This window comes from Perca fluviatilis, chromosome 3, assembly GCF_010015445.1.
Source record: "Perca fluviatilis chromosome 3, GENO_Pfluv_1.0, whole genome shotgun sequence".
Classification (NCBI taxonomy): domain Eukaryota; kingdom Metazoa; phylum Chordata; class Actinopteri; order Perciformes; family Percidae; genus Perca; species Perca fluviatilis.
In genome coordinates, this window is record NC_053114.1 from 40,442,944 (window position 1) to 40,468,123 (window position 25,180).

Sequence of the window (25,180 nt, forward strand, 5' to 3'; positions counted from 1 at the left end):
CGTTGCATTTATATTAAATTTAGGAGTTTAAAGCAGTGTTGCGGACATTACATTTTTTTCGTTTAAACATTAGAAATGTTATGGGCATCAAGTACGGCCTTACAGAGGAGCTAGAGCTGGACTCGGGTTGAAGATTTACATCTTCTAAAGAGTCTGGGACCGAGTGGCGCAAACGGGTGAGAGAAGTGAGGAAGTAATGAGATAAAAATAACATCAGATGTATTCTTCATCTCCTGCCACGACAGAAAGACTTACAGTAAATCTCTAGGAAACAATCTGTCATTTCATGGGACCTTCTAATGAGCAGTCTGCAGGGCACAAAGGAGGCGCCAGGTGTGTGTGTGTGTGTGTGTGTGTGTGTGTGTGTGTGTGTGTGTGTGTGTGTGTGTGTGTGTGTGTGTGTGTGTGTGTGTGTGTGTGTGTGTGTGTGTGTAGATGGGGCAAACGCCTTGTATGTTTCAGGAGGTACTTAGGTTGCTTAAGCAGCTGTAGGGTAGGAGCGTGTGAGATTTAAGAGACTAATCGCACAAACAAATTTCGAAATGACTCCATTTAAAAAAAAAAAAAATGTTGCTTCTTAAAACCCAGTTTCACTCTGTCCCCTGTTCTCTCTTTCTTTCGCTCTTTCTCTCCTGGTCCCGTTTCCATTTATGAAAGCAGACACCGCCTGGCTGGGCGACACAAAGCCTGTTGGGGTCTCTGAGGGCTCCAGTCAGTCAAAGGCCTTTTTTTACCCAGACAGGGAAACATTTCCTCTGCTGAAAAAATTCGAATTTCACATGCTAATACTCGTCTGAGCAGCTGGTGACCCTGGGGTCACCAGCAGCAATATTAAAGGTGTGTGTTTCCTGTCGGGTGTTAGGAGGTTGTGTGTTCAGGTTCAGATCAGGTCGCCACGGTCCCGAAACAGCAACCAGACGAGAGGCCATCCAACACAAAGGGGTTCACTTCCAAACAGCCTGTTTTTGGAGAAATGCTCCCTTAATTATTTGAACCCTAATGGCCCCAGTTTTAAATGTTGGATTTAATAAACAACATATAAACTGGGACTAAAATGATCTTTAAAAATCGAAAGGATTTATCGAGAGATCATCAGGTTTGATCACTGAACAAATTCCACATACGTCTGCGTGAAGAGTTGATATTTTAGCTTTCAGGTGGCGGTAGAGGGAAAGTCAGACGAGCAACCACATTTAAGTCTTTTTTAATGTTTGTAGTTTTTTTCCTGCATTGTAGATTTTTTTTTTTATTCAGCTCAATTTAATTTCTAACGTGATGCAAATGCACCGTGCTTGTAGATGCAGTATTAATCTCAGCTGGGAATTATACCGTCACAGCAGCTTAGAGCAAAAATCTACTTAACAATAACTTAAAATAAGTGGCGTAATGTTTGTGTGTAATGCTGTGCCGTGCAGTGGTAGACAAGTAAAACCTGGTGAGGTGGACATGCAAATGAGGCAAAAATATAGTAGCAAAGTATACTGTAAAGTTGTATGGTGCAGTAATGTATCAGACAAATAAAAGGTGCAGGGTAAGTCCAGAGTGAGAGTGTTTGTATTAGACTTATTACATTTTTTTTGTTTTTTCACAAATTATCATTTAATTGAGTAAAAAACTTTTTGTTTGTTTCAGTTTATTCACCACTTCTGAACCAGATATTCTGCTCAGGAATAATCAATAATCAATTTTTACCCGGAAACTTATTTTTTTTAAACAAATTTTCATTTTGCACGATTATTTCCATTCCCTCCACTGGCTGCTGTGATGCTCCACTAACAGTGGACCACAAAGGGGCACTGTTCACATGGCTCTTGTTCTCTGTAAATCCATTTAAACCTGTCTGGTGGCGCTATAAACACAACTCTGGGTGTATATCTTATAATAATAATAATACATTGTATTCACAGGCGCCTTTCTTGATACTGAAGGACATCTTACATCAGGGGTGTCAAACTCATTTTCACTAAGGGCCACACTGGAAAAGAGAATCACACCAAGGGCCAGACATGGAGAGGTTATTGACGTGCTTTTGTTACTGCATGTTACATTATTTTTTTACATTTTGGTACCTTTTTTCCTCATTTTTGTCGTTTTTTTGTTCCGTCTTTTTTGTGGCTTTCTCAGACATTTGTCACCTTTTTGAAAATGTGTTGCTTTTTCCGACATTTTTGTACGCTTTTTGTCGAATTTTTGTTAACATGAAGCCGTAAAAAAGTAATCAAAAGAGTTCCTTAGCCATCGTAGAATTTAGCAAATCAAGCAAAAACTATGGTAATTTTCTTTTAAAGGAATACGCCACCTTTTGTTGAAATAGGGCTTATCACGGTCTACCCTGGCTGTAGATAGGTGGGCCAATGCATTTTTTGTCTCAGTGCAAGTAATTAGGTTGTTTTTTTTGTCTTTTGTCGGCTCACTTTTACTCACAACATGCTAACCGGCAACATAGGATTCCATTCACTACGCTAAGCTAACTAGTGGCGGCGCTGCTGGTGTTGCATCGGACTAAAACGATGCATGCACAAAAAATGTGTTGGCCCACCTATCTAGAGCTAGGGGAGACCGTGATAAGACTTATTTCAACAAACGGTGGCGTATCCCTTTAACAACAACCTGTTTCACAGCCTGAATATGAAAACTCTCTCTCTGCTTCTGGGGGAATTTCTGAGTCTCAGAGTCGACAAATCTGCCCAAATTCCGCTTTTAATGTCACATAATTGCAGTTTAAAACACTTTCCTGTGGTTTTGGTTTGGCACACAACTAGGCGGGCCAAAATGTATTGTGAACCCAAATTTATATACGGGCCGGATCTAAATCTGCAACGGGCCGGATTTGGCCCGCGGGCCTTGAGTTTGACACATGTGCCTTACATGAACCCATAGTAAAAGACAAAAACAGATGCACAACAAAGACCGCACAGAACTACAAAACAATAAACAACACAACAGACAAATCCTATCCAGTTGAAGTGTGAGTATGCCAGTTTGAAGAGGTAGGTTTTAGACGCCATTTCAATGTGGGGAGAAAGTCTGTCACAGATGGCTTGTGGGAGGTAGGGCGTCATTTCCACAGGGGACAGGGGGGACATGTACCCCCCACTTTTAAAAATCCAGTTTGCTCCCCCCGACACACACACACTTTCGATATTTTATTTATAATTCTCTGTGATCGGACCCTATTTTACACAATAAAGAAAGTAAGACATCTTTTTCTTATACATAGTTTAGTACTATTCTTTCTGGAAGAATTTATCATTATGATCAACTTAGTCTTGCGTTGCCCGACCTTCCTCCACAGCACCGTGGAGGAGGGTCTGGCGAGTCCACACAGCATTCCGGGATGGGAGAAAAACGTCCTCTGGTTTATTGGCCTGTCTTTAAACCAATCACAATTGTCTTGGGCGGCGCTAAGCGCCGTACAGAGCAACGTTGCCTCTGCAAAATAGCCTCTGGGAGGAACTTGTTTTGGTGTAACGTGTGGAGGTTCAAAAACTCCGATTGGACAGATAGTCTAGCTAGCTGTCTGGATTTACCCTGCAGAGATCTGAGGAGCAGTTAACCATAGTCCTCACAAATCCACCGGAGGTTAGAACGCCAACACGAAGGAAGCGGAAGGCAACGGTTATCCGGCCTAAATGAGCGAAATCTGTCGAAAGTTTCGTCGGCAACGGAGCAATCCAGGAAGTGGAACGTTGTGGATATTAGACTACGATCGTCTTAATTACTTTCTGGGTTTTGTATCACCATAGTCCCTAAATTTATGTAAAAATGCAGGAAATGGGATTCGATCAGAAAACTTCATAAATCATAAAGGTTTGATTTAGACTTATAATAGCAGACTGGGATTCTAGCCTTCAATTCAATTCAAAGAACTTTATTTATCCGTTAGGAACTTAATTTGTGTTGAGCATCAGTGCATGTACAGTACCACGAACACAGCATAATCTAACACACACACACACGCACACACACACACACACACACACACACGGTTCCATATAGACAAATAGTAAATAGTTACCAATAAATAGTAACATAAATAGTAACCAAAGCTTGCAAAGTACAATAGATAAATACATAATAAATAAACATTAAGCATTAAAAAACATTTACATAAATTACATTACAAAAAGATAAAATAGTAAATGTGTCAATCATTCATATTTCTAGCCTTCTCACTGGGTTTGGTGTTTTGTTAGTTATATTTGACATAGAGCTGGGCAATATATCAATATTATATCGATATCGTGATATGAGACTAGATATCGTCTTAGATTTTGGATATCGTGATATTGTAATGTGGCATAAGTCTTTTCCTGGTTTTAAAGGCTGCATTACAGTAAAGTGATGTCAGTTTCTGAACTTACCAGACTGTTCTAGTTGTTCTGTTATTTGCCTTTACCCACTTAGTCGTTATATCCACATTACTGATGATTATTTATCTAAAATCTCATTGTATAAATATTTTGTGAAAGCACCAATAGTCAACACTACAAAACGTATCGATATCGAGGTATTTGGTCAAAAATATCGTGATATTTGATTTTCTCCATATTGCCCAGCCCTAATCTGACATCTATTTAACTGAATTGTGAATCATGTCAAATGAAACTGAATTTGCAGAAAGAAGCGTTTTTACTCTTATAGATTTTTTTCGATATTCTTATAGACAGCATGACAGAGAGCTCCCGTGCATGTGTTTGGCTCCCCGGCTCGGCCCCGCCCACCTGCGCATATTTTATGCTAATGAGCAGGTGCAGCGGTTCTTGAGGCGCGCGGCGGCTCGCTCGGGGATGATCCGGATGGAGCAGCGCAGGGAGCAGCGGGAGTCCAGCCGGAGGCTTTTCACCAGGTGATGCTGTCCAAACCCGACTGACTGCGGATCCGCGAAACACGAATGGATCCCTATTTAAGACGTAGCTGGAAAAGGCTTTTTCGCTCACTATCTTTGTATTTTATCCTAATTTATCAAGGTGAGTCATCCAGACACGCGACTCCGAGCTGCGTGTGTTTTATACAGCACAGCACAGCACATGCGATGGAGTGTGATTTCTGAATGAAAGGGGAACATACAGAACAAACTCTCAAATGTTGTGTTTTTTTTCCCCCAGTTCTTGTTATAAGAGTGTTTATCATACAATAGGAAATGAAATTGACTTCCCACGTGTGCTTTGTGTAGCAGCTCAGCAGTGTCCGAACTGTTCTCACTTGTCTTAATCTGGATTAACCGTTCAGTTGAGTTCAGTTGATCTCATTTTGTCGGAGTCACACTGACTTTCTCACTTATTATTTATTTTATTTAACTATTTATTTTTCCTTGATTTCAGCGCATCTGTCCTGGGGTGTTGAGAGAGTGAACCTTTCTAACTGGAATGAATTTAATAAGTGAGTCATATATTTATATTTACTTCATATTTTCATTGTATTATTTTATCATTTAAAATGTTTTTAGTTTGGTGCATTATAGCATACAGTATATAGGCTACAGTATACATTGTATGTTATATATATATATATATATATATATATATTTTTTTTTTTTTGGGGTATTATGTGTTTTATTCCCATAATTTATAATTTATACTAATTTAAAGTAATAATAAAATATCCTAAGCATATCATTGTTGGAGCTAGGGCTGAAATCATTGGCCGATTCATCAATCAGTCGATGACAGAACATTAATCGGAAACTATTTTGATAATCAATTCCTTCGTTCAAGTGATTTCTTAGCTGGCAAAATTGACAGAAATTCATTGGTTGTTTGCTTCTCAAATAGGATTTTTGCGTATTTTTTTAATCCTCTTTAAAAGTAAAGTGAAAGAAGACTTGATTATTTTAAAATTTTAGTCATCTGTGATACTTTATTGAATATCCTTTCACTAACTATAACTAAATATGTGAACTTGGGATTTGCATTTTATAGACCAACCGATCAATGAATTGATTGAGAAAACGATCCACGGAACAAACTGACTTGTTGCAGCCCTAGTTAAACTTTTAGCTGGCCCTTTGTCAGTAGTATTTTGTGGAGCAAGCTGTGGTCGTTTGATTGATTGATCTGTAGTTTTTTATTTTTTTTCTTGGGATTGTTTGGTTTTTTTGGTGGTTTGATTGGTTCCCGGTTGGTGGTGGGTTTGTGGTGTCAGGGGGAAAGCTGCAGCGGGAACAAACCTCTCCTTGTTCTTTCTGTCCCAGCAGCGGGAGCAGCAGGATAAAGCAGCAGAAATGGGACACCGCTTCCCAGGGAGGGCAGGTAGGCAGCCGCATTGATCATTGATGCTGATGGAGCTGCTTCAGGCGGCAAACACACAGCCAGAGATCCCCGAAAAATCTGCAACGCTCACACCAAAACACAGGGCCCGAGAAAAGACAAGAACAAACCATCACCTTGAAGGGCTTTTATCCCAGCCTTTTATATCCAGAATAAACTGCCCATATTTTCTCTACTTGCTTACAGATGTAGATTCACAGACAATGTATGCATATGAGTAAATTATACAATTTAAATATACACAAGGATGTAAATATATAAATAAACACTAGATAGGCTATTTTATGTGGGATGTTCTAGTTATAAATTCCGATTGTCAGCATTTTTGTATCATAGATTTAAAAAAGTGGCAGCCATTATTTTAAAGATTACTACAAATTGATTTTAATTCAACACCAAAAATGTCTTGTCACTGACAGTAATTTTTAAGTGGTTTTATTGTGGTATTTTAGAGTTATTCTCATTGTAAGAACTTGCGCTGGTTGAGTCCAAACAGCCAAACAAACATACACGTTAAGCGTCTTTAAAATACATGTATTCCTGCACAAAGAAAAGTACAAAGTACACTTAAGATCAGGTTGACACTGAAGGTGACACGTCACGAGATGAACTGAAAATGCGCTGTATTGTTCCCTACCGATGCGCACTTCAGCACGCAAAAGTTAAACTGCTCCACAGTGACATTTGTTACTCAGAAACAGACATGTTAGGGAGTCCCAGCAGGAATATACAGTAGCCGGTCTGTTGTCTCGCTCTTTCGCTATCGGAGCCTCCATCAGCCTGAATGTGGTCGCTGCTTTTGTCCGGCTTCCCTTTGGCTCAGACAGGCGTGAGAATCCGGTCCAAACTATGGGGGGTTAGTAAACGAACAAAGCAATTAGTAGCACAGGTCACAGGTTTAGAGAGCTGATCTATCTTTTAGACAGATATATAGATAGATAGATAGATAGACAGACAGACAGCTAGATAGCTAGATAGCTAGATAGATAGATGGATGGATGGATGGATAGATAGATAGATACTCTGCATTTGTGTTTGACCTGCTCAGTATCAATATCTTCTGATACTAATCAGTGATTAATAATTCATCGTTACACACCCCTCATGCCCCCCTACCTTTCACTCTTTGTTCGTGCTCTTTCAGATGAAAGCCTTAGTTTGAGAGCTCAGGTATCCGTTGAGGCTCTAAGCGTAGAAACGTTTGACCGATGGTTTCTGAATGCCAGTATTTTTTTTTAAACCACAGCTGTTGTTTAAATTTTCTGTTCAACATCTGACCGGCAAGATCTGATCATTTTCACGCCAAAATCTGATAATTCTCACGCCACAATATTCCAGATATTCAGTAGTTTTATTCTGAGGCATCTTTCAAAATCTAGCATGGAAAACTAAGGGAGAATTCACATTTTAGTTTTAGCAAACTACTTGATAAACATCCTCTCGCTGCATATCTCATACAACAAAAACCATACAAAATGGGGGAAACACAAGGGGGAGAGGTGGTTGCTGGTGGAGGAGAGATTGGGATGGGAAAGCTGGGTTGGAAGTCACAGAGGAGTCGTTAATGAAGGGTGGATGACAGCTCTTTTCTCTCAAGTCTCTTCTTTTCCCAGCGCTGCCTCGGCTCTATCCTCACCAGTATGGACTCTGGTTTGGCAACAACCAGCGTAATTCTGGGAGGAATTTGTGCCCCAACAAAACCTAGAATTGTAAAAGCTTTGGGTGTCTTACATTTTAATCAAATCTTTATTAATCCGTCATCCGAGAGCTGAGCTTGTTTTTCGGATTTGCTTGATTTTATATTAAACTCTTGGAATTAATTAAAAGAATCAGACTGCGTTGCGAGGACAAGGCGGAAATTGGGCCCTTGCTTTCTTTGCCAAACAGTGCAATATGAAAATGATCAGATTTTAATATATTTGGTTGGAAGAGGCTCTGAAACATTGTTAGGTAGGATCAGGTTATGGCTGAATGGTTGCAACTGTTGCATGAAATACCTGTTGATACAGTTTCTCTCCTTGAAGGACGTCCAGCCAGCAGCTGCTGCGTTAGAAACCAACACGTCTTCCTCCAGTCATTCGCTGGTCAGCCAGACCGCTGCGTCCAACCTGACGTCCAACCTGACGTCCAACCTGACGTCCAACCTGATGTCCTCAAGCAGGGAGAGTACACCAACCTTCTCATGGACCCTCAACTCTGACCAATCATCTGCAACCACAGCACCATCCAGCCAATCGCCAACCACCACAGCACAAACCAGCCAAACCCCAGCTAGCACAGCATCAGCCAGCGAACCACCAACCACCACAACACAAACCAGCCAATCACCAACCAGCACAACATCAGCCAGCCAATCATTAGGCAGCACAACCCAAACCAGCCAATCACCAACCAGCACAACATCAGCCAGCACAACCCAAACCAGCCAATCACCAACCAGCACAACATCAGCCAGCCAATCATCAGGCAGCACAACCCAAACCAGCCAAACCCCAGCTAGCACAGCATCAGCCAGCGAATCACCAACCACCACAACACAAACCAGCCAATCACCAACCAGCACAACATCAGCCAGCCAATCATCAGGCAGCACAACACAAACCAGCCAATCACCAACCAGCACAACATCAGCCAGCCAATCATTAGGCAACACAACCCAAACCAGCCAATCACCAACCAGCACAACATCAGCCAGCCAATCATCAGGCAGCACAACCCAAACCAGCCAAACCCCAGCTAGCACAGCATCAGCCAGCGAATCACCAACCACCACAACACAAACCAGCCAATCACCAACCAGCACAACATCAGCCAGCCAATCATCAGGCAGCACAACTCAAACCAGGCAAACCACAGCTAGCACAGCATCAGCCAGCGAACCACCAACCACCACAACACAAACCAGCCAATCACCAACCAGCACAACATCAGCCAGCCAATCATCAGGCAGCACAACTCAAACCAGGCAAACCCCAGCTAGCACAGCATCAGCCAGCGAACCACCAACCACCACAACACAAACCAGCCAATCACCAACCAGCACAACATCAGCCAACAAATCATCAGGCACCACAACACAAACCAGCCAATCACCAACAAAAACAGTACCAGTCAGCGAATCACCAATCACCACAACACAAACCAGCCAATCACCAACCACTACAGTATCACCCAGCCAATCACTAGGCAACTCAACACAAACCATCCAATTACCAGGCAGCACAACACAAACCAGCCAGCCACCAACAAAAACAGCACCAGCTAGCCAATCACCAACTAGCACAGCATCAGTCAGAAAATCATTAGGCAGTACAACACAAACCAGCCAATCACCAACCAAGACAGTGCCAGCCAGCCAATCACCAGACATCAATGCACTAGCCAAGACCTTATCTGACCATTCAGCAGGCAGTACTACCGAACCTAGCCAATCATTATCCAGCCAAACACCACTGCTCACTGCAACGTCTTCCAATCAATCACCAATCCCTTTGATAGCAGCAAACCAATCCATACACAGCTCAAAAACATCACAGCACATATCATCCAGCTTAACATCACACAACCAATCCATGACCAGCTCAGCGCCATCAAACCAATCACCATCCGGTTCACCAGGTAACACAGTCAGCGGAGAAGAGCGTCCAGTTAACATTTCACTGCTCGCCAGGCAGGCGAAGGAAGCCCTAAGGTCATCGATTCGTAGGATTCAAGGTATGTTTATAAAGGTTTATGGCGAAGCCAGGACCAGCCCCACTCTGTCTCTGATTGGCTTATCCTGATATTCTTACCCTAACGCTAACCAATCCCACTCCTTTGACCTAAACCTAACCAACCCAACCAACGAAGGCAGCGCGTACTAGCCAATCAGAGGCAGAGTAGGGCAGGTCATGTATTCTCCATAGGATTTGTAATTTAGCGCCCACTTCAGTTCTGTGGGGAGGAGGTATTGGTTTTACTGTCCCTTATGAGACTACCATTTGAGGACACCAACATCTGACATTTTTAAACCCTGCACATGTGGCTTTAACAGAATAGTCTGACATTTTGAGAAATATGCTTATTTGCTTTCTTGCTGGGAGTCAGATGGACAGAAAGATACCACTAGCTTAGCTGAATTTAAAGACTGAAACCAGGTCCAAGGATAGAAACATAATACCAACATACAGTATCTCACCTCACATTTAAGTAAATATTTCATTATATCTTTTAATGGGACAACACTGAAGAAATTACACTTTGCTACAATGTAAAGTATTAAGTATACAGCTTGTATAACAGTGTAAATGTGCTGTCCCCTCAAAATAACTCAACACACAGCCATTAATGTCTAAACCGCTGGCAACAAAAGTGAGTACACCCCTATGTTAAATTCCCATAGAGGCAGGCAGATGTTTATTTTTAAAGGCCAGTTATTTCATGGATCCAGGATACTATGCATCCTGATAAAGTTCCCTTGGCCTTTGGAATTAAAATAGCCCCACACCATCGCATACCCTTCACCATACCTACAGATTGGCATGGGGTACTTTCCATAAAATCATCTCTCAATGCAAATCAAACCAGCTATTAGGCTAACCAACATAAAACCATGCCAATCTCTAGGTATGGTGAAGGGTATGTGATGATGTGGGGTGGGGGGGCTATTTTAATTCCAAAGGCCATTTTTTTTTACTACATTTACTAAAATGTGAGGGGTGTACTCACTTTTGTGAGATACTGTATCTAAAGCTGTTTCATTTGTTTAATCTCATTACCAATTGAAATCTAAAAAATAACAATTAAAACAACTGCGCCTGTTCCTGCTGGTCACGAAGAAACACTTCCTTAGTTATTCTAAGCTAAGCTAATAGCCAGCTCCAGACCTAGCGCACAGACATGAGAGTGATATTGATCTCTCATCTAGCTCTTGATGGCAAAGTAGAAGAAAGTGTGAATTGTTGATCTGAGATATGATTCTCCACCAGTCTAACAATATGAAACCTGTCCGCCAAGAGACCTTCACACCTTTACTTGTCAACATGCCACATAAGCTGCACACTATTACCTGCATTAGCAATGAATATTTGGCATAAACTGTCTGTTGCAGAATCATGTCATACTAACGTAATGGGTGATTGGGCTGCACTAAACACCAACAGGTGAAGGAGTCCTGTGTCCTGAAACCCTCACAACATCAGCAGTTTTATCTGTTCTGACAGGCGTTCTGGCTAAAGAGGTCCACATATTTCAAACCTCCTGATAAAATTTTTTGGAGCGCCAACAAGTTGTGTAATGCTGCTTTAAACAGAGCAACAAGTGATCCTTCTGTTTTACTTCCCCATCGCAGCGTGAACAAAAGGAAAGTAGCTTTTATCTGATTATTCGACCCCCTCCGCCCCCCTCCATCCCCAACAAACCCCTGTATGGTACCTACTTGCGTGGGACGTGGCTGGCTGAACAGACAGCTGTAAGCCCACCGAGCAGATGGCGTTACTGCAGGATGAGGAGCCATCGTTCTTTGGTGGTGTGTTCAGTGACTGGAACATTTGTCGGGGGCCCCATCAACTCCACATGAGCGCTGACAGATGGCGACTTCTCCTTAAAGCCGAGGCCTGCAGATACGCATAGTTTGTCGTCTGTTTCCGTGGTTCTTAGCGTGGATATACTGAGACAATTTAGCGGCGGTTGACATGAAAGAAACATACGGTATTTCTGCTCTATAAATGTACAATCCTGTCTATTCTTCCCTACTATTTACCTGTGAAATACTAATACTAATATAATGATTAGAAACCAGAAATCCATCACACATTTAATCAATTTTACTGTTTTTTTTTTTTTTTTATAATGTTAAGTCAGGTAAGATTGATGTCAGGTAAGATTCAGGTGAAATTTGTAGTGAAACACCTTGAAAATTATTCATTGGTCACTGTTCTGAGTTAGATGAGCAGGAACCCCCACCCTCCCCACCCCCCCCCACCCCATCTTAGCTGCTGCTAAAGCACTCCAACACTTCATTATACACACCTAGCTTATTATGCATTACCCTGTTATTATGTTGTTTTAATCTTGCTCTCGTTTCTTATCTTGTTTTTACCTTGTTCCTTATTGCTGCTGATTTTCACTGAAAAGTTACCAAACGTAATTTCGTGCCTTATGTTTAACTGTTTCCTGTCAGCAGGGCCATGTGTGTTTCCATGTCTGAACGGAGGGCAGTGCGTTCAGCCGGGGTCGTGTGACTGCAGCTTGTATCAGGCTACTGGACACAGATGTCAGACAGGTAAACCATTGGAGTACATAAATGTTTGAAATGAGAAAAACTATCATCATCAACCATTATAACATTATAAGAACTACAGAATTAAGGCTTATTTTCACAACATTAAATGGTGGTGATTAAACTATATAAAATAAATTACTGTTAAGTCTTTTTAGTTTATTTCATTTTGGCATACTGCAAATATGAACAATGTGTGGGGTTTGTGTGAAACACATTTAGCTCTTTTATGACTTATAATGAGGCCAAATATAAAAAAGTAGAGTTGTTCATTTTGATTGTTCCTTTAAACTAAAGACATTCTGATTATTAATACAAAATATAAATTAACTAATAAATAATAATATATTATTATAGATTAAGCTACTCAGCAGTATGTAGAGTAATTAAAATGATCACCTTTACCAGCGTCAACATTACAACAAGTGATGAACACATCCACTTAAATAATGTATATTATTCTGTAATGGGCCATTGTGCATAATGAGTACTTTTAATTTTGGTACTTTAAGTATATTTTGATGCTAATACTTTTCTACTTTCATTCAAGTAATATTTTGAATGCAGGACTTTTTTTCTTGTAACAGAGTATTTATACACCGTGGTTTTGCTACTTTTACTTAACCCTCCTGTTGTCCTCGGGTCGAATTTGAACCATTTTCAAAAAGTTTCTATAATCAGAAATTTGGGTTTCTTTTAACCAAATTAAAAAAAAATAATAATAAGTGGATGGTTCCATACAACGCTCTTCACAAGTCAAATAAATGATCAGTTCACTACTTTCATTGAATTTGGGTGTTTTATTAAAATTTATAGCATTTGAAAAAACAAAATGATGAAAGAACGTTGAAAAAAGTGACAAAAAAGTCAAAAAAAAAAAAAAAAGAAAAAAAAAACCGACCAAAACATTGAAAAGGGACCAAAACTTTGGGAAAAGCTTCAAAAACGTCAAGAAACGCAACAAAAGTTCTAAAAAAATGTGTGAATTTAAAATTTTGACCCAGAAAAACCCCAAAGTTGCATAGTAGACGGGAAGACAACACAAGGGTTAAATAAAAGATCTGAGTCCTTTCATCACTGCTCAACCTCAAACGTATATTTCACACTATAAATATCTCATTCTTATTAACAAGTGATTTTGATCGATCTAAAGTCATATTTTTGTGCAACAGGACACAACTACCAGCAGGGTGAGATGCTTCCATCTGTTTCCAATACAAGTCGACTTCATTATCATTTTAAAAAAATGTTAGTGAAGTAATCTGCCTCATTCTGTCTTGTTTCAAGACACTGAGAACAATTGGCAGATAAGCTGTATTAATCAATATTTCTGCTTTAATATTTAAAGTTTTTCAGCGTTTCCTTCTGCCCCTTAATGGCTATAATGTATTAATGAAGCATTTTGAAAGATGCATGGATCAAAACGATTTGTTAAGACATATATTCATTAATGTAAGTGACATGACTCCTGTGTGTAAGTAAATGAGTTGACATTGTTCATGACATGAACTTAAGTGAAGGGTATAGGCCTAATCGTTTCTTTTGTCCCCCTAATCACCCGCCCAGTTCCGAATCCTGGCTTTGAGAGGGAGATGACGTGTCGGGCGTGGGGTCAGTACAACTTTGAGACCTTTGACGGCCTCTACTACCATTTCCCCGGTCGATGCACGTACACTCTGCTGAAGGACTGCGAGGAAACCACACAGGCCAGCATCGTCGTCCAGGTTAGTTCAGATTTAGTCTCTCATTGCCAGACCTTCCTCCACAGCGCTGCGGAGGAGGGTCTGGCTAGTCCACACAGCATTCCGGGATGGGAGCGAAACGTGCTCTTGTTTATTGCCATTTCTTTAAACCAATCACAATCGTCTTGGGCGGCGTTAAGGGATGGTCGGAGCAACGGCGCCTCTGCCAAATAGCCTCGGGAAGGAACTCGTTTTGGTGGAACGTGTGTTCGTTCAAAAGTTGTTTTAGTTGCGCAACAGAAAACTCCGATTGGACAGATAGTCTAGCTAGCTGTCTGGATTTACCCTGCAGAGATCTGAGGAGCAGTTAACCATAGTCCTCACAAATCCACCAGAGTTTAAAATGCCAACACAAAGAAAGAGGAAGGTGACGCGACATCTGTCCGAAATTAGGGACATCCGGGGGAATTTCCGGTTGTACCTGAACAATCCCGGATGTGAAAACTTGTCGATATAGACTAGTTCAGACTCAACAGAAAAAATAAATCCTGCCAAGAAGAAGCTGCCCAGAAGATTCCGGTTCGACGCCTGCTTCCAGTCGAGGAAAGTTTGGACTCGGTGGCGTCCTGCTCTAAAACACACTCTCCTTTCTGACTCCTGCGAGGTTCACTCTCAGCCTGAGGAGAAGATTTGCTCTGAAGATTAGTGAAAGCTATCTGGTTATTAGAGTCAATTACCATTAAATACTGCAATTATCCACTATGCCTTGAAAGCATCTGCAACAGACCGGGACTTTGTTCCCCTGAAAAGGCAGCAGATACTGTATATCTGTGTATGGGAAAACCAAACCGAACAGGGAACACGAAAAGATCCAAACACATTATGATTACCGATTGTACATAAATACATGTATTTATGATAAGCAGCATCTCATCAACAAAAAGAATATATACTGTAGCTGCAATGCTGCAAATCCAACAACAAGAGCACGTTAGAAGGAGATGAGATTTTCTTTGACAAACCCACACTTTGCTCAAGAATGCGTGTTACTTTCAGGGTCAAGTTTCAGCGGTTGAACCAGTCTTTTAGGGAGAGCTGGGGCTTAAATTGTTCGTTGTTTCTTCATTTGTGCTGTACTGTAAATTGTATATTATCTGCTGGTCTGTTTGAAGTCCAAAGAAAGTCTTCACAGACTTGACATGATCAAAATAAAACTCTCCGTCAACATAACTCTCTTTAACTCCAAAACTGAAGAACAATCAGTCAGTTAAAAGGTTTCCAAAGGATAAACCTGGCATTGTTCTACATTTTTCAACAAATCTCATGAAAATATCCAGAACCAAGTCTTTGCAAGTTAATCTTCATGATGTACTGAAATTAATCTGCATTAACTCTTAAAATGTGAAATGCATATTATTATTCATCATATTATTTCCACGTTTGCAGGTCCACAATGACCCGGGCTGCAGCTCTGCCCCCTACGCCTGCCAACGATCTGTCAGCCTCTTCCTCCCGTGGGACGGAGAAGTTCGGCTGCACGCCACCAACGTGACGTTCAAGGGCCAAAGGTCAGCAGTGTAGCACAAGACACAACTGAACATCTTCACGTATCGGTACCATCTGGGTGGGCAAATTCTAGTTGTGATTTTTAAATTGCTATACATCCCTAGACTATATTTTGATATGATGAACAAACAACCTTTATAAGTATCTTAGTTGCCTTAGGTTTAAGATTGCATCACTTTTAATATGATATTGGCAGTTTGTGTGTTTCTTGGAAATTATGCAAAGGTGATAATAGTGGAAAATAACAACATGTCCAAAAAATATTTATTTACTCAGATTGACCCTATAAACAATTTAGTATTGGTAAAGTTTGCCCAGTCAGATGGTACTGATGTCTGGTCTGGCCCAAGGACTGAGATTTATTATTTATTTCAGTTTGTCTAAGGCTGCTCGCTCCTTATTTGCTTTATTTGAAATGAATGAAATGTGCTCTAAAGGTGTATTTGTATATTTAAATTTTATATTTTATTTGTATAAATCTGTAGAAAGATTAACGCTGTATACCAGTCAGTGTGAGCGTCGTATAGAAGGGAGGACTGTGTCTGATTTCGCGGCGTATTCACTGTCTCTGTCTTTAGTTTGCAGCTGCCTAATCACATCCACGACCTGCAGCTGGAGCAGATCTCTCAGTATGTTCTGGTGACGCAGCAGCACGGCTTCACGCTGGCCTGGGAGGGACACAGCGGCTCCGTCTACATCAAGCTCAGCCCCGAGTTTGTGGGCCGAACCTGCGGCCTGTGTGGGAACTTCAACGCAGACGTCCAGGACGACCTGAAGACCAGTTATGGTACAATCATTTTGTCTGTTAGCGGTTATTTGCAATCTAGATGACAGGGTTAAAATTAGGGGTGGGAATCACCAGAGGCCTCACGATACGATATCATCCCGATACTTATGTCACGATACGATATTATTGCGATTTTAAACATATTGCAATATTCTGCGATATATTGCAATGTATTACCTTTTTTTCCAACTTCAGATTTTTCCCAATTTAAAATGATGTCCCGAAAGGACAGTTTTGTCAACATCTTTTTATCTAAAAAAGATACATTTCTCTGTTTGTTCATCTCACTTCAATTTTATTGCTGCAAAATGGGATTGTCAAGCAGACAGACTGACCAACACATATATCATAAAAGATTGATACTTGGCATCTGTGTATCGATACATTATTGCCACGAAAAATATCGCGATACTATGCTGTATCGATTTTTTCCCCCACCCCTAGTTAAAATTGGGCTAAATTTAGTTCATTACAGCATTTCAATATCCAGTGTTGGAAAAAGTATTCAGATCTTTTACTTAAGTCAATTTAACGTATAACTATAAGTAGAAAAATGTACTTAGTAGTATTTAAAGTATAAAAATGTCCCCTGTGACAGTTTTCAAAGTTTTTTTTTTTTAACACAGTACAGACAAAAACATCAAGCAACTCTTTACAAAAAAGAAGAAAAAAACAAAATGAAAGATGATAAATACAGTAAATTAAATAAATGGAAAAAAATGCCAAAATGGGCCAAAACGTCTTTAGTTATAGTATGCCAGATTTTCCCAGTAACATATAGGCCAATTTGCTACCAATACAAGAATATAAAAATAAAAATAAATAAAAATAAAATATATATATATATATATATATCAGATAAATGTAGTGGAGTAAAAATTTGAACATTTTTCTCTGATATGTAGTGGAGTAAAAGTATAACGAGGCATGAAAAGAAAATACTCAAGTAATGTGAAAATACCTCAAATTTGTACTTAAGTACAGTACTTGAGTAAATGTACTAAGTTGCATTCCAGCACCGTTAGAGCCTCCTTCATATTGAAATATAGTAATTTAAAAGCAGCAAGAGTCACTTAGCCAAGTTATCAGTTGTAACAATGTGAATGTGAGAGCAGCTCAGCTTTAAGTTCTCTTCATCAACCTAGGCTACATCTTGGTGGATCAGATTAGAATCAGTAAGCACTTAACCACATCCAAATCCTGGTGTACACACATCCAGACAGATTGTAATCTGATCAATGCAACCATCTGAGGATGTGTTCAGGGGCTCAGTAAAAGCAACACATTCATTCCCAGTATAGCAGGTACGACGATGAATAGGCGACTTTACCCCTATATAATCAAAACTGAGCTTTTTTCAATGTTTTTGTTGCTTTTTAATGTTTTTCTTGCGTTTTCCGAATTTCTTTTTTTAAATTGTCGCTTTTTTGATTATTTTTTCTTTCAACGTTTTTGTCGCATTTTAAGACATTTGTTGCTTTTTTTGATAATTTTTTTCAATGCTTTTGAGTTTTTTTTTCAAGTTTTTCGACACAATATCAACCGCCCAATGTTGAACCCTTGCGACGATGACCGAAATAAACGTATGATATTTGGAATAAAACAGGAAGCAGAACAATAGGACCATGTGACTTTGTTTAAGCTCTGTCAAAACAAATTATGTATACTTTTATGTATATGATATATATGAGGTATATATTTTATACTGTTCATCATTTTAAAAAGCATAAGCTTTATACTCATTACGATATTACGATTTTGATATTGACTACCTTCGATGTGGCAAGATTATCCATTACAGTTATGAGCAAATCAAAAGCAGAAGACAGACACTAAGGAAACATTGATTCTGTGAAGTAGAATTTGGTTCTCAAATCTCTGTTACATTGTGTTAATATTACTGATGCATTCAAGTGTAATTAACATTTTACTGTTGTATTTCGGATGTATTAGTGTCATGTTTTATAAATGTATCATATGTCTTGTATGTCAAATATCTAAAGCTGTCAGATAAATGTATCACTTAAGTCTTTACAAGCAAATGTTCACAGAAGTCAGCTGTGATGAAAAGTATACGCAATTTAATTGTGATCTCTTCACTTCATTTCAGCAGAACCATGCCTTTAAAACAATTTATTTATTTTATTTCTGTCTTTCCCAGGCGTGCTGACTCATGAAATAGAAATGTTTGGGAATAGCTGGGTGGAGACGGAGCCACACGAGGCCCGATGTCCCATGGTGCTGTCTGGCTTCTCTTCACCCTGTGCTGCAGTCGAAGCTCATGTCCTGCTGGTGAGATGTCCAATAAAAAAGTGTAGGATTCCTTGCTGCAGACAAATGTTTATGCTTATATGTTCTGAGTTAACTGTCTTTGTGTGTTTTGTGGCTGCAGAAAGTGGAGGAGGTGTGCGCTATGCTGCTGGATCCGCCATTTCAGAGCTGCCACGACTTTGTCAACCCGCTGTCCTACATGGCCAGCTGCTCCAACGACCTCTGCATGTAAGTGGACCAGATTCAGGTCTGCCCATTCAGATCATTTCGTCCCGATGGTGGCCCTTGATGAAACGTCAGGGTGTCACCAAAATCACTCAACACTCAACAGATAGAGGCAACATTTATCCAGTAGTGCAAGAAGCTGTATGAACAGTGGATGAATGCCATTAATTTGTCTTGCAGTAATTACAGCAGAATGAATGGTACTCATACTTCTCAGGCCACCCCATACTGTAGGTCTAAATCCCAAGGTTATTTTAGTCACACGTTTTCAATTTACTGACTATTTCTGCATTTCATTTTTATCGTCAGTTGAGTTATCTACTTGTCCGACAATTTCCATGTTAGTTTTTAAAGCCTCTAGGTGCACGATTTAAACATTTCTGACTTTGGTGCCTCCTAGCAGTATTTTAAAATGCACCATGGGAGACAGCAACGTACACTACCCTGTGATCAGAACTGAGGACATTGGCTCGGAGCAGCATAGCCCACACCCATTTTTATTGGGATTGTCTTATTTTTATCTTCAAAAAATTGACATACAGTTTTGTATAATCAAATAACATTTTTTTCTTTTTTTTTTTTTTTTTACAGAAGTACTTTAATAACCAATTTAACATAAATAACATCCTGCAGTTGGTATTTTGAAAATCTCCAATTCCAGCTGCAGTTATGTTGTGTATGTGGTATTGGGCATCATTCTTCTTTGTGTAGCCACTTGAGGTGCATTCTGAGAATTCTTGGATTTTTACATTACAGTGTCCACATAGCACTTTTTGTTACTGTCTGGTTTAAAATGATCCCAAACAGCTTCCTTGTGTCTTTTGGTTGTTCAGGTCTGATCTTCCTTCTGTGAGTAACATTAGCCATGGAAGTCTGTTACTGTTAACTCATAGTAATGTGAAACAGAGACTGGCGATAAAGACAAAACTGTTTACCGTGATCGGACACAAATGTACCTTATCAGATGATTGATACAGCCACGACAAACTGCAGCTTCCAATTTAAAGCCTAGTTGGACAATTTACTCATTTATTAACTATGAGGGAGACACAGCTGGTGAGTAGTTATTTGTTTGAGCTGTACACAGTCTGATTAGTTAAGCGTACCTGGATCCTTTGGCCACAACTTTCCTGGCTCCTTTCAAAGAGTCCTTCTCTGTCTGTTTCTCTGTTGAAGGTCGGGTCCCAACGGTGATGTGGTATGCCAGGTGTTGAGCGAGTACGCCCGGGCCTGTGCCCACGCTGACCACCCACTGCATGACTGGAGGCAGCACATTCCTCAGTGTGGTACGTTTTTTCCAGGTGTTTTAAACTGTGAGCCACAGAGGACCGTAAAAGCTGCATTTTTCTTTGGTGAATGCAGTGAACTTTTCATAGGTTGATGGTGTGCAGATCAGGGAATTCAGCTGGTGTATTGCTTGGCTGGACTAACGTTATCCAGTGTAGAGGATACTCAATTAAAATAGAATACAATGGCTAGCTAACTAATGTATAGGCCATGTAGAGGACATCAAATTAATTTCTTACATTTTTAGTCTCTTTAATTAAAAAATTGTCAATTTTTTGGCTAATCACCTTTGTGATGTATATGGATCATACTGCCCTGTCCTACCTGATGTAGCTACATTAGCTAAATAAACATAAGCTAAAGCAGTTGAAGGTAGCTAGCTAGTGGAACAGAGGCTATAAAAAGGCACAGCACATAACATAAAACTGTGAAAATAACCCAAATTCTTACATTTTAGTCCATTCATTGTAAAAAATATAATTAGTGCCCACTACAATAATTTATATGGGTCAGATACGTTTAGATACGTAACATACGTTAGCTAAAGAACCAATAGCTAACTGTGGCTAAGAGTAACTGCAGCAGTGTTAACTTATAGATGGAACTTAAAATTAAACTGAAAAACACACATTTTAACATTTATATTCTGCATAAAATTGTCAAAATGTAATCACATCCCATGGTTTCAGGTATTTCAGTGGTAGAAACCCATTAAAATTATTTTAGAAATCAGATGTTTGCATTGTCGTGGCTCACTTAAAGTTAGCTAAAGAACCGTTAACTTGCCAAAGTCAACTGCAGCAGAAAGAAGGTAGCTAGTGGAACAGAGGTTTTTATTCAACTGTAAAACAAGTTTTAAGGCTGAAGGTTGTGGTGTTATCTCCAGGCGCTGCAGGTTATCTGTTAAAGCTGCCCACTGCTTCTCTGATTTGTCCTCCCCAGTCTTTTCAGCGGAAAGTTTTTGACATATTTTGTTGTGTTTCATTTTTGCGACCAGCGAAGCAGTGTCCCCTTGGTCTGCAGTACAGGGAATGCATCAGCTGCTGCCCGGCTTCCTGCAACCTGGAGCGAACATGCATCGACAGCAAGCTGGCCTGCCTGGATGGATGCTACTGTCCTGATGGTGAGTTTTTATCCAGTATCTATTGTCTATCGTAGTGTCTATTTCCCCTAAAAATATATCCTGCAAATCCTTTTATTACAGTTTCTGTCTTGTCTCAAACTACCTTTCCTCATCACTTTTCTTTTGCATCCATTTACTAATCTTTGATCACGTAAATAGACATGAGACAAAAACAGCAGTACTCTTCAGTGTCTCTTATCTATCTTTCTCCGCTGTTGTCTCTCCTCAGGTCTGATCTACGAGGACGGAGGCTGTGTGACACCCTCTGACTGTCCCTGCGAGTACCACGGCATGTTTTATCCGTCTGGACAGACACTGCAGGAGGAATGCAACAACTGGTGAGCAGTGTTTAACCCTTCTGGTGTGGAAGTAACTGGATAACATCTTTGATTCACCTGTTCAATTAGTGTTCTATTATCCCATAAAACTGTGAGCGAGGAGAACCAGCTTAATGCTTTTTATAGTATTTAAATGACACCTCTGACATCTCCTTTTCCCCTAATAACCTTCTTTCACTCCCTTTGGATCTTAAATGAACCCTAGATGGACACATGTGAGACCACGTGAGACCATGTTGCATTACATGTCATCATCATGTATTAAAAAAAACAAAAACAGGTTATTGTCCTGCAGACTCCATACAGTCCTTTTAATCTTCTCAGATCTGACCACCTGGGCTCAGTGTGTCCAGTTTCTATCAGTGATCCTGCCGATTAGCTCAGGCTTTCATGTTCCCCACCTGTGGACGTCTCTGCTTTCTATTTCAGCACATGCGTGGGTGGAGTGTGGAACTGCACCGACTACAGCTGCCCAGGTTTGTGCCTTCCCTCTGTGGGTGGTTGAATTTAAACATTCAAATTCAATGCTGATGGTAGGTGATCATTTTATTACAGCCCAAAGATGCTAAAAAAAAAGAAAAGTTATCTTTTCTTCAAGCTTCTATATTCTATGTAGACATCTCTAATTAGGAAGCAAGAAAGAAAGAATATTCCTAGCTTGGGGTTGGAAGAAAGGAAGGTTGTAAGGGTGTAAGTGTAAGTGTTAAGTAACCAGGACAAGGAAGCATCATAGTAAGGGAACAAGGCAAGGAAGATGGCATCTCAGTTAGGAAACAAGAAAGGAAGAACCTACTTTGTCTCCTACTTTTGTAGTCAAGGAGAAGAAAGTCCCTAGATATGGTGCAAGGAAATGCTTCCTAGTTCGTGAGAAAGGAAAGGAAGGAGGAGCCTATTTAGTTAGGGAGGAAAAAAATCGAAACAAGAGTCGTAATAAACGTACGGAAGGCAGATCTTCCCTACTTATGGAGCAAGAAAGAAGGAAGAAGAAAGCATCATAACAAAGGGCAAGGGAAAAGAAGAAATATGGTGCAAGGTCAGAGGATGCTTGAAGGCGATGAAAGATGAGGCTTTCTAGTTTTTGAGAGCAATAAATCAGGAAGTAAAAGAGCAAGGAAGGCCAAAGCTTCCATGTTCAAGAGAAAGGAAGAAGGAAGCTTCCATGGTTGGGAGTAAGAAAAAGGAAGATGGCATCTTAGTTAGGGAACAAGAAAGGAAGAACCATTGTAGCAAAAGACAAGAAAAGGTAATGTCTCCTACTTCTGCAGTCAGGGAGATTATAGTCCCTAGATATGGTGCAAGGAAACGTTTCTTAGTTAGGAGAAGGGAAAGGAAGGAGAAGGTCCCAGTTTGGGAGGAAAAAGGAATTATAAGAAAGGGTTAGAATGGCGGACCTTTCCTAGATAGGAACCAAAAAGGAGGAAAGAGAAAGCATCATAAAAAGGTGATGAAAGTGATAGTTTCCTACTCGTGTGGCCAGGAAGAAAAAAGCTCTTTAATATGGGGCAAGGACAAACTGTAGCATGCTTCCGAGATAGGGGTCAATGAAGGATGAGGTTGAGGCCAAAGCTTCCTATTTCAAGAGAAAGGAATGAGGCTTCCTAGTTTTGGAAAAGAACAAAGGAAAATTCATACTGACAAATAAGGAAAAAGGAACCAAGGCAAGAAAGGAGAAGGCATCTCATTAAGGCAACAAGAATAGAGAAAGTTCCCTAATTATGGACCAAGGAAAGATGACGCTTTCTAATTAGAGAACATGGAAAGTGCCATTGAGCAAGGTGTCAGTCAGCCCTGTGACTACCAGTTCTACGTTAAAAGTTTCCTCGGATGAATGAAGGAAAGAAGTGAAAACTGTTTCACTCTCTCTCTACAGGGGAGTGCTCGGTGACTGGCGATATGTATTTCCAATCCTTTGACGGGCGGATCTACACCTTCCCTGCAACATGTCAGTATGTCCTCGCCAAAAGTCGCAACTCGGGGAAGTTCACAGTCACCGTCCAGAACGCCCCCTGTGGAGCCGTGAGTTACGCTTAATCTGAATTGTTTTTATTTATCTTGAAAATAATTCCCTTTTTTTTTTCTTCTTCTTTCTATTCTTTTGAAACAAACGTTTCTACATCTTGGAAAACTCTTGCACGACTCCTCCAACTCCACAATCAGCCTCTGCGAGTGTTCTGCTGTCTCGGCTTACAGGTTTATGCAATTTGTCTGTCATGTAGATCATATCATAACTTAAGTGCTCAATAATCCCTGTTGAGTCCAGGTCATTTTTGTTCAAGAGCCTTGCTGCGATTTAGAGAAATGAAAGCCTTGAGGAAGCGTCGTCGCTCTAACCAGGGCAGATAATGAACACGAAAAGCAACAATGGACTGAGAGCTTCTTCTCCTCTCTCCCCTCTCTCCAAGCCTTCAGTTTCCCAGCAGCCTTTGAGCTGCTCGGCAAACAGGGGGGCGACGGAGGGGAGGAGGCGAGATATAAGATGTCCCACTCATCAGAGCCGAGGCCCGAGACCTCTAACAGCCAACTGAACAGGATTACCTTATCTGGCCTGACTGACAGAGCTGTGGACGGCTTTGTAGTGAGGAGGGAGGTGAAGAGAGGCACTGGATGGGGTGGGAAACTTGGACAGAGAGAAGGTTATGCGAAAACAGGAGGTGAATGATGGGAAGAGTAAAAGGAGGAGGGGGTGGAGGGGGGGGTGGGGGTGCTAAAACCTTTTGGCTATGGGACTCTGCCACTTATGAAAGAGACGATTCATAGAGGCAGATCGCTTACTGTCAGCGACGCGCAGGCTTCCTTACTTTAAAAACATCAGAGCGGCAGAGCAACTCATCGCACTTTTACTGAAGTCATGTACTTAAGTACAGTTTTAAATGTAAAATGTAAAATGAGCGTCAGACATGCATAATGGTTGGCCTAATGATGGCAATGTCTGTCAGTTGTTACTGCTGGAAGGATTTTTGTATCTACACTCAGGACACTTTTGTCACTGTCCTCCAAAATGACTTACCCACATGACTGTTCCTGAGTCAAATGCTCATTTTATAAGTTGGTTAAATGTAGGCAACTAAAACTACTAAGTTATGAAAAGGATTAGAACACCCTAAAGTGGCTAGAATCAATATTTTAATAAAAACTACAATATAGGTTTTTTTGTGATTGTTGTGGGCAAAAATCCTTGATTATGTGGCACGTTTTCTTAAAAAATGAGATGGAATATGCGGGATATTTATGCAATTTTATGCGATGAAATTGCGGGAACTTGCAAAAAATGCGGTTTGATGAAAAAGAGAAAAAAAAGTGATTCCCCCCCCCCCCCAACACCCTGCTTTTTGATGATGTTCACGTTGCATAATTACGTCACTTCATAATGTTC

The 25,180-nt window shown here is 40.4% G+C and overlaps 1 protein-coding gene across 1 annotated transcript in view; it reads left to right on the forward strand.

Moving 5' to 3' along the window:
• The first annotated feature begins 8,925 nt into the window (after positions 1-8,925).
• The window catches only part of otog (otogelin), an 83,644-nt gene continuing 67,389 nt past the window's right edge, over positions 8,926-25,180 (forward strand). The window contains exons 1-12 of the mRNA XM_039796196.1: positions 8,926-9,983; positions 12,430-12,531; positions 14,095-14,252; positions 15,657-15,778; positions 16,355-16,563; positions 18,725-18,855; positions 18,956-19,062; positions 20,236-20,345; positions 21,344-21,469; positions 21,699-21,807; positions 22,237-22,283; positions 23,678-23,823. Of these exons, the coding sequence (XP_039652130.1) occupies positions 9,842-9,983; positions 12,430-12,531; positions 14,095-14,252; positions 15,657-15,778; positions 16,355-16,563; positions 18,725-18,855; positions 18,956-19,062; positions 20,236-20,345; positions 21,344-21,469; positions 21,699-21,807; positions 22,237-22,283; positions 23,678-23,823 (1,509 nt within the window). The 5' untranslated portion in view covers positions 8,926-9,841. The remainder of the gene's footprint in view (positions 9,984-12,429; positions 12,532-14,094; positions 14,253-15,656; positions 15,779-16,354; positions 16,564-18,724; positions 18,856-18,955; positions 19,063-20,235; positions 20,346-21,343; positions 21,470-21,698; positions 21,808-22,236; positions 22,284-23,677; positions 23,824-25,180) is intronic.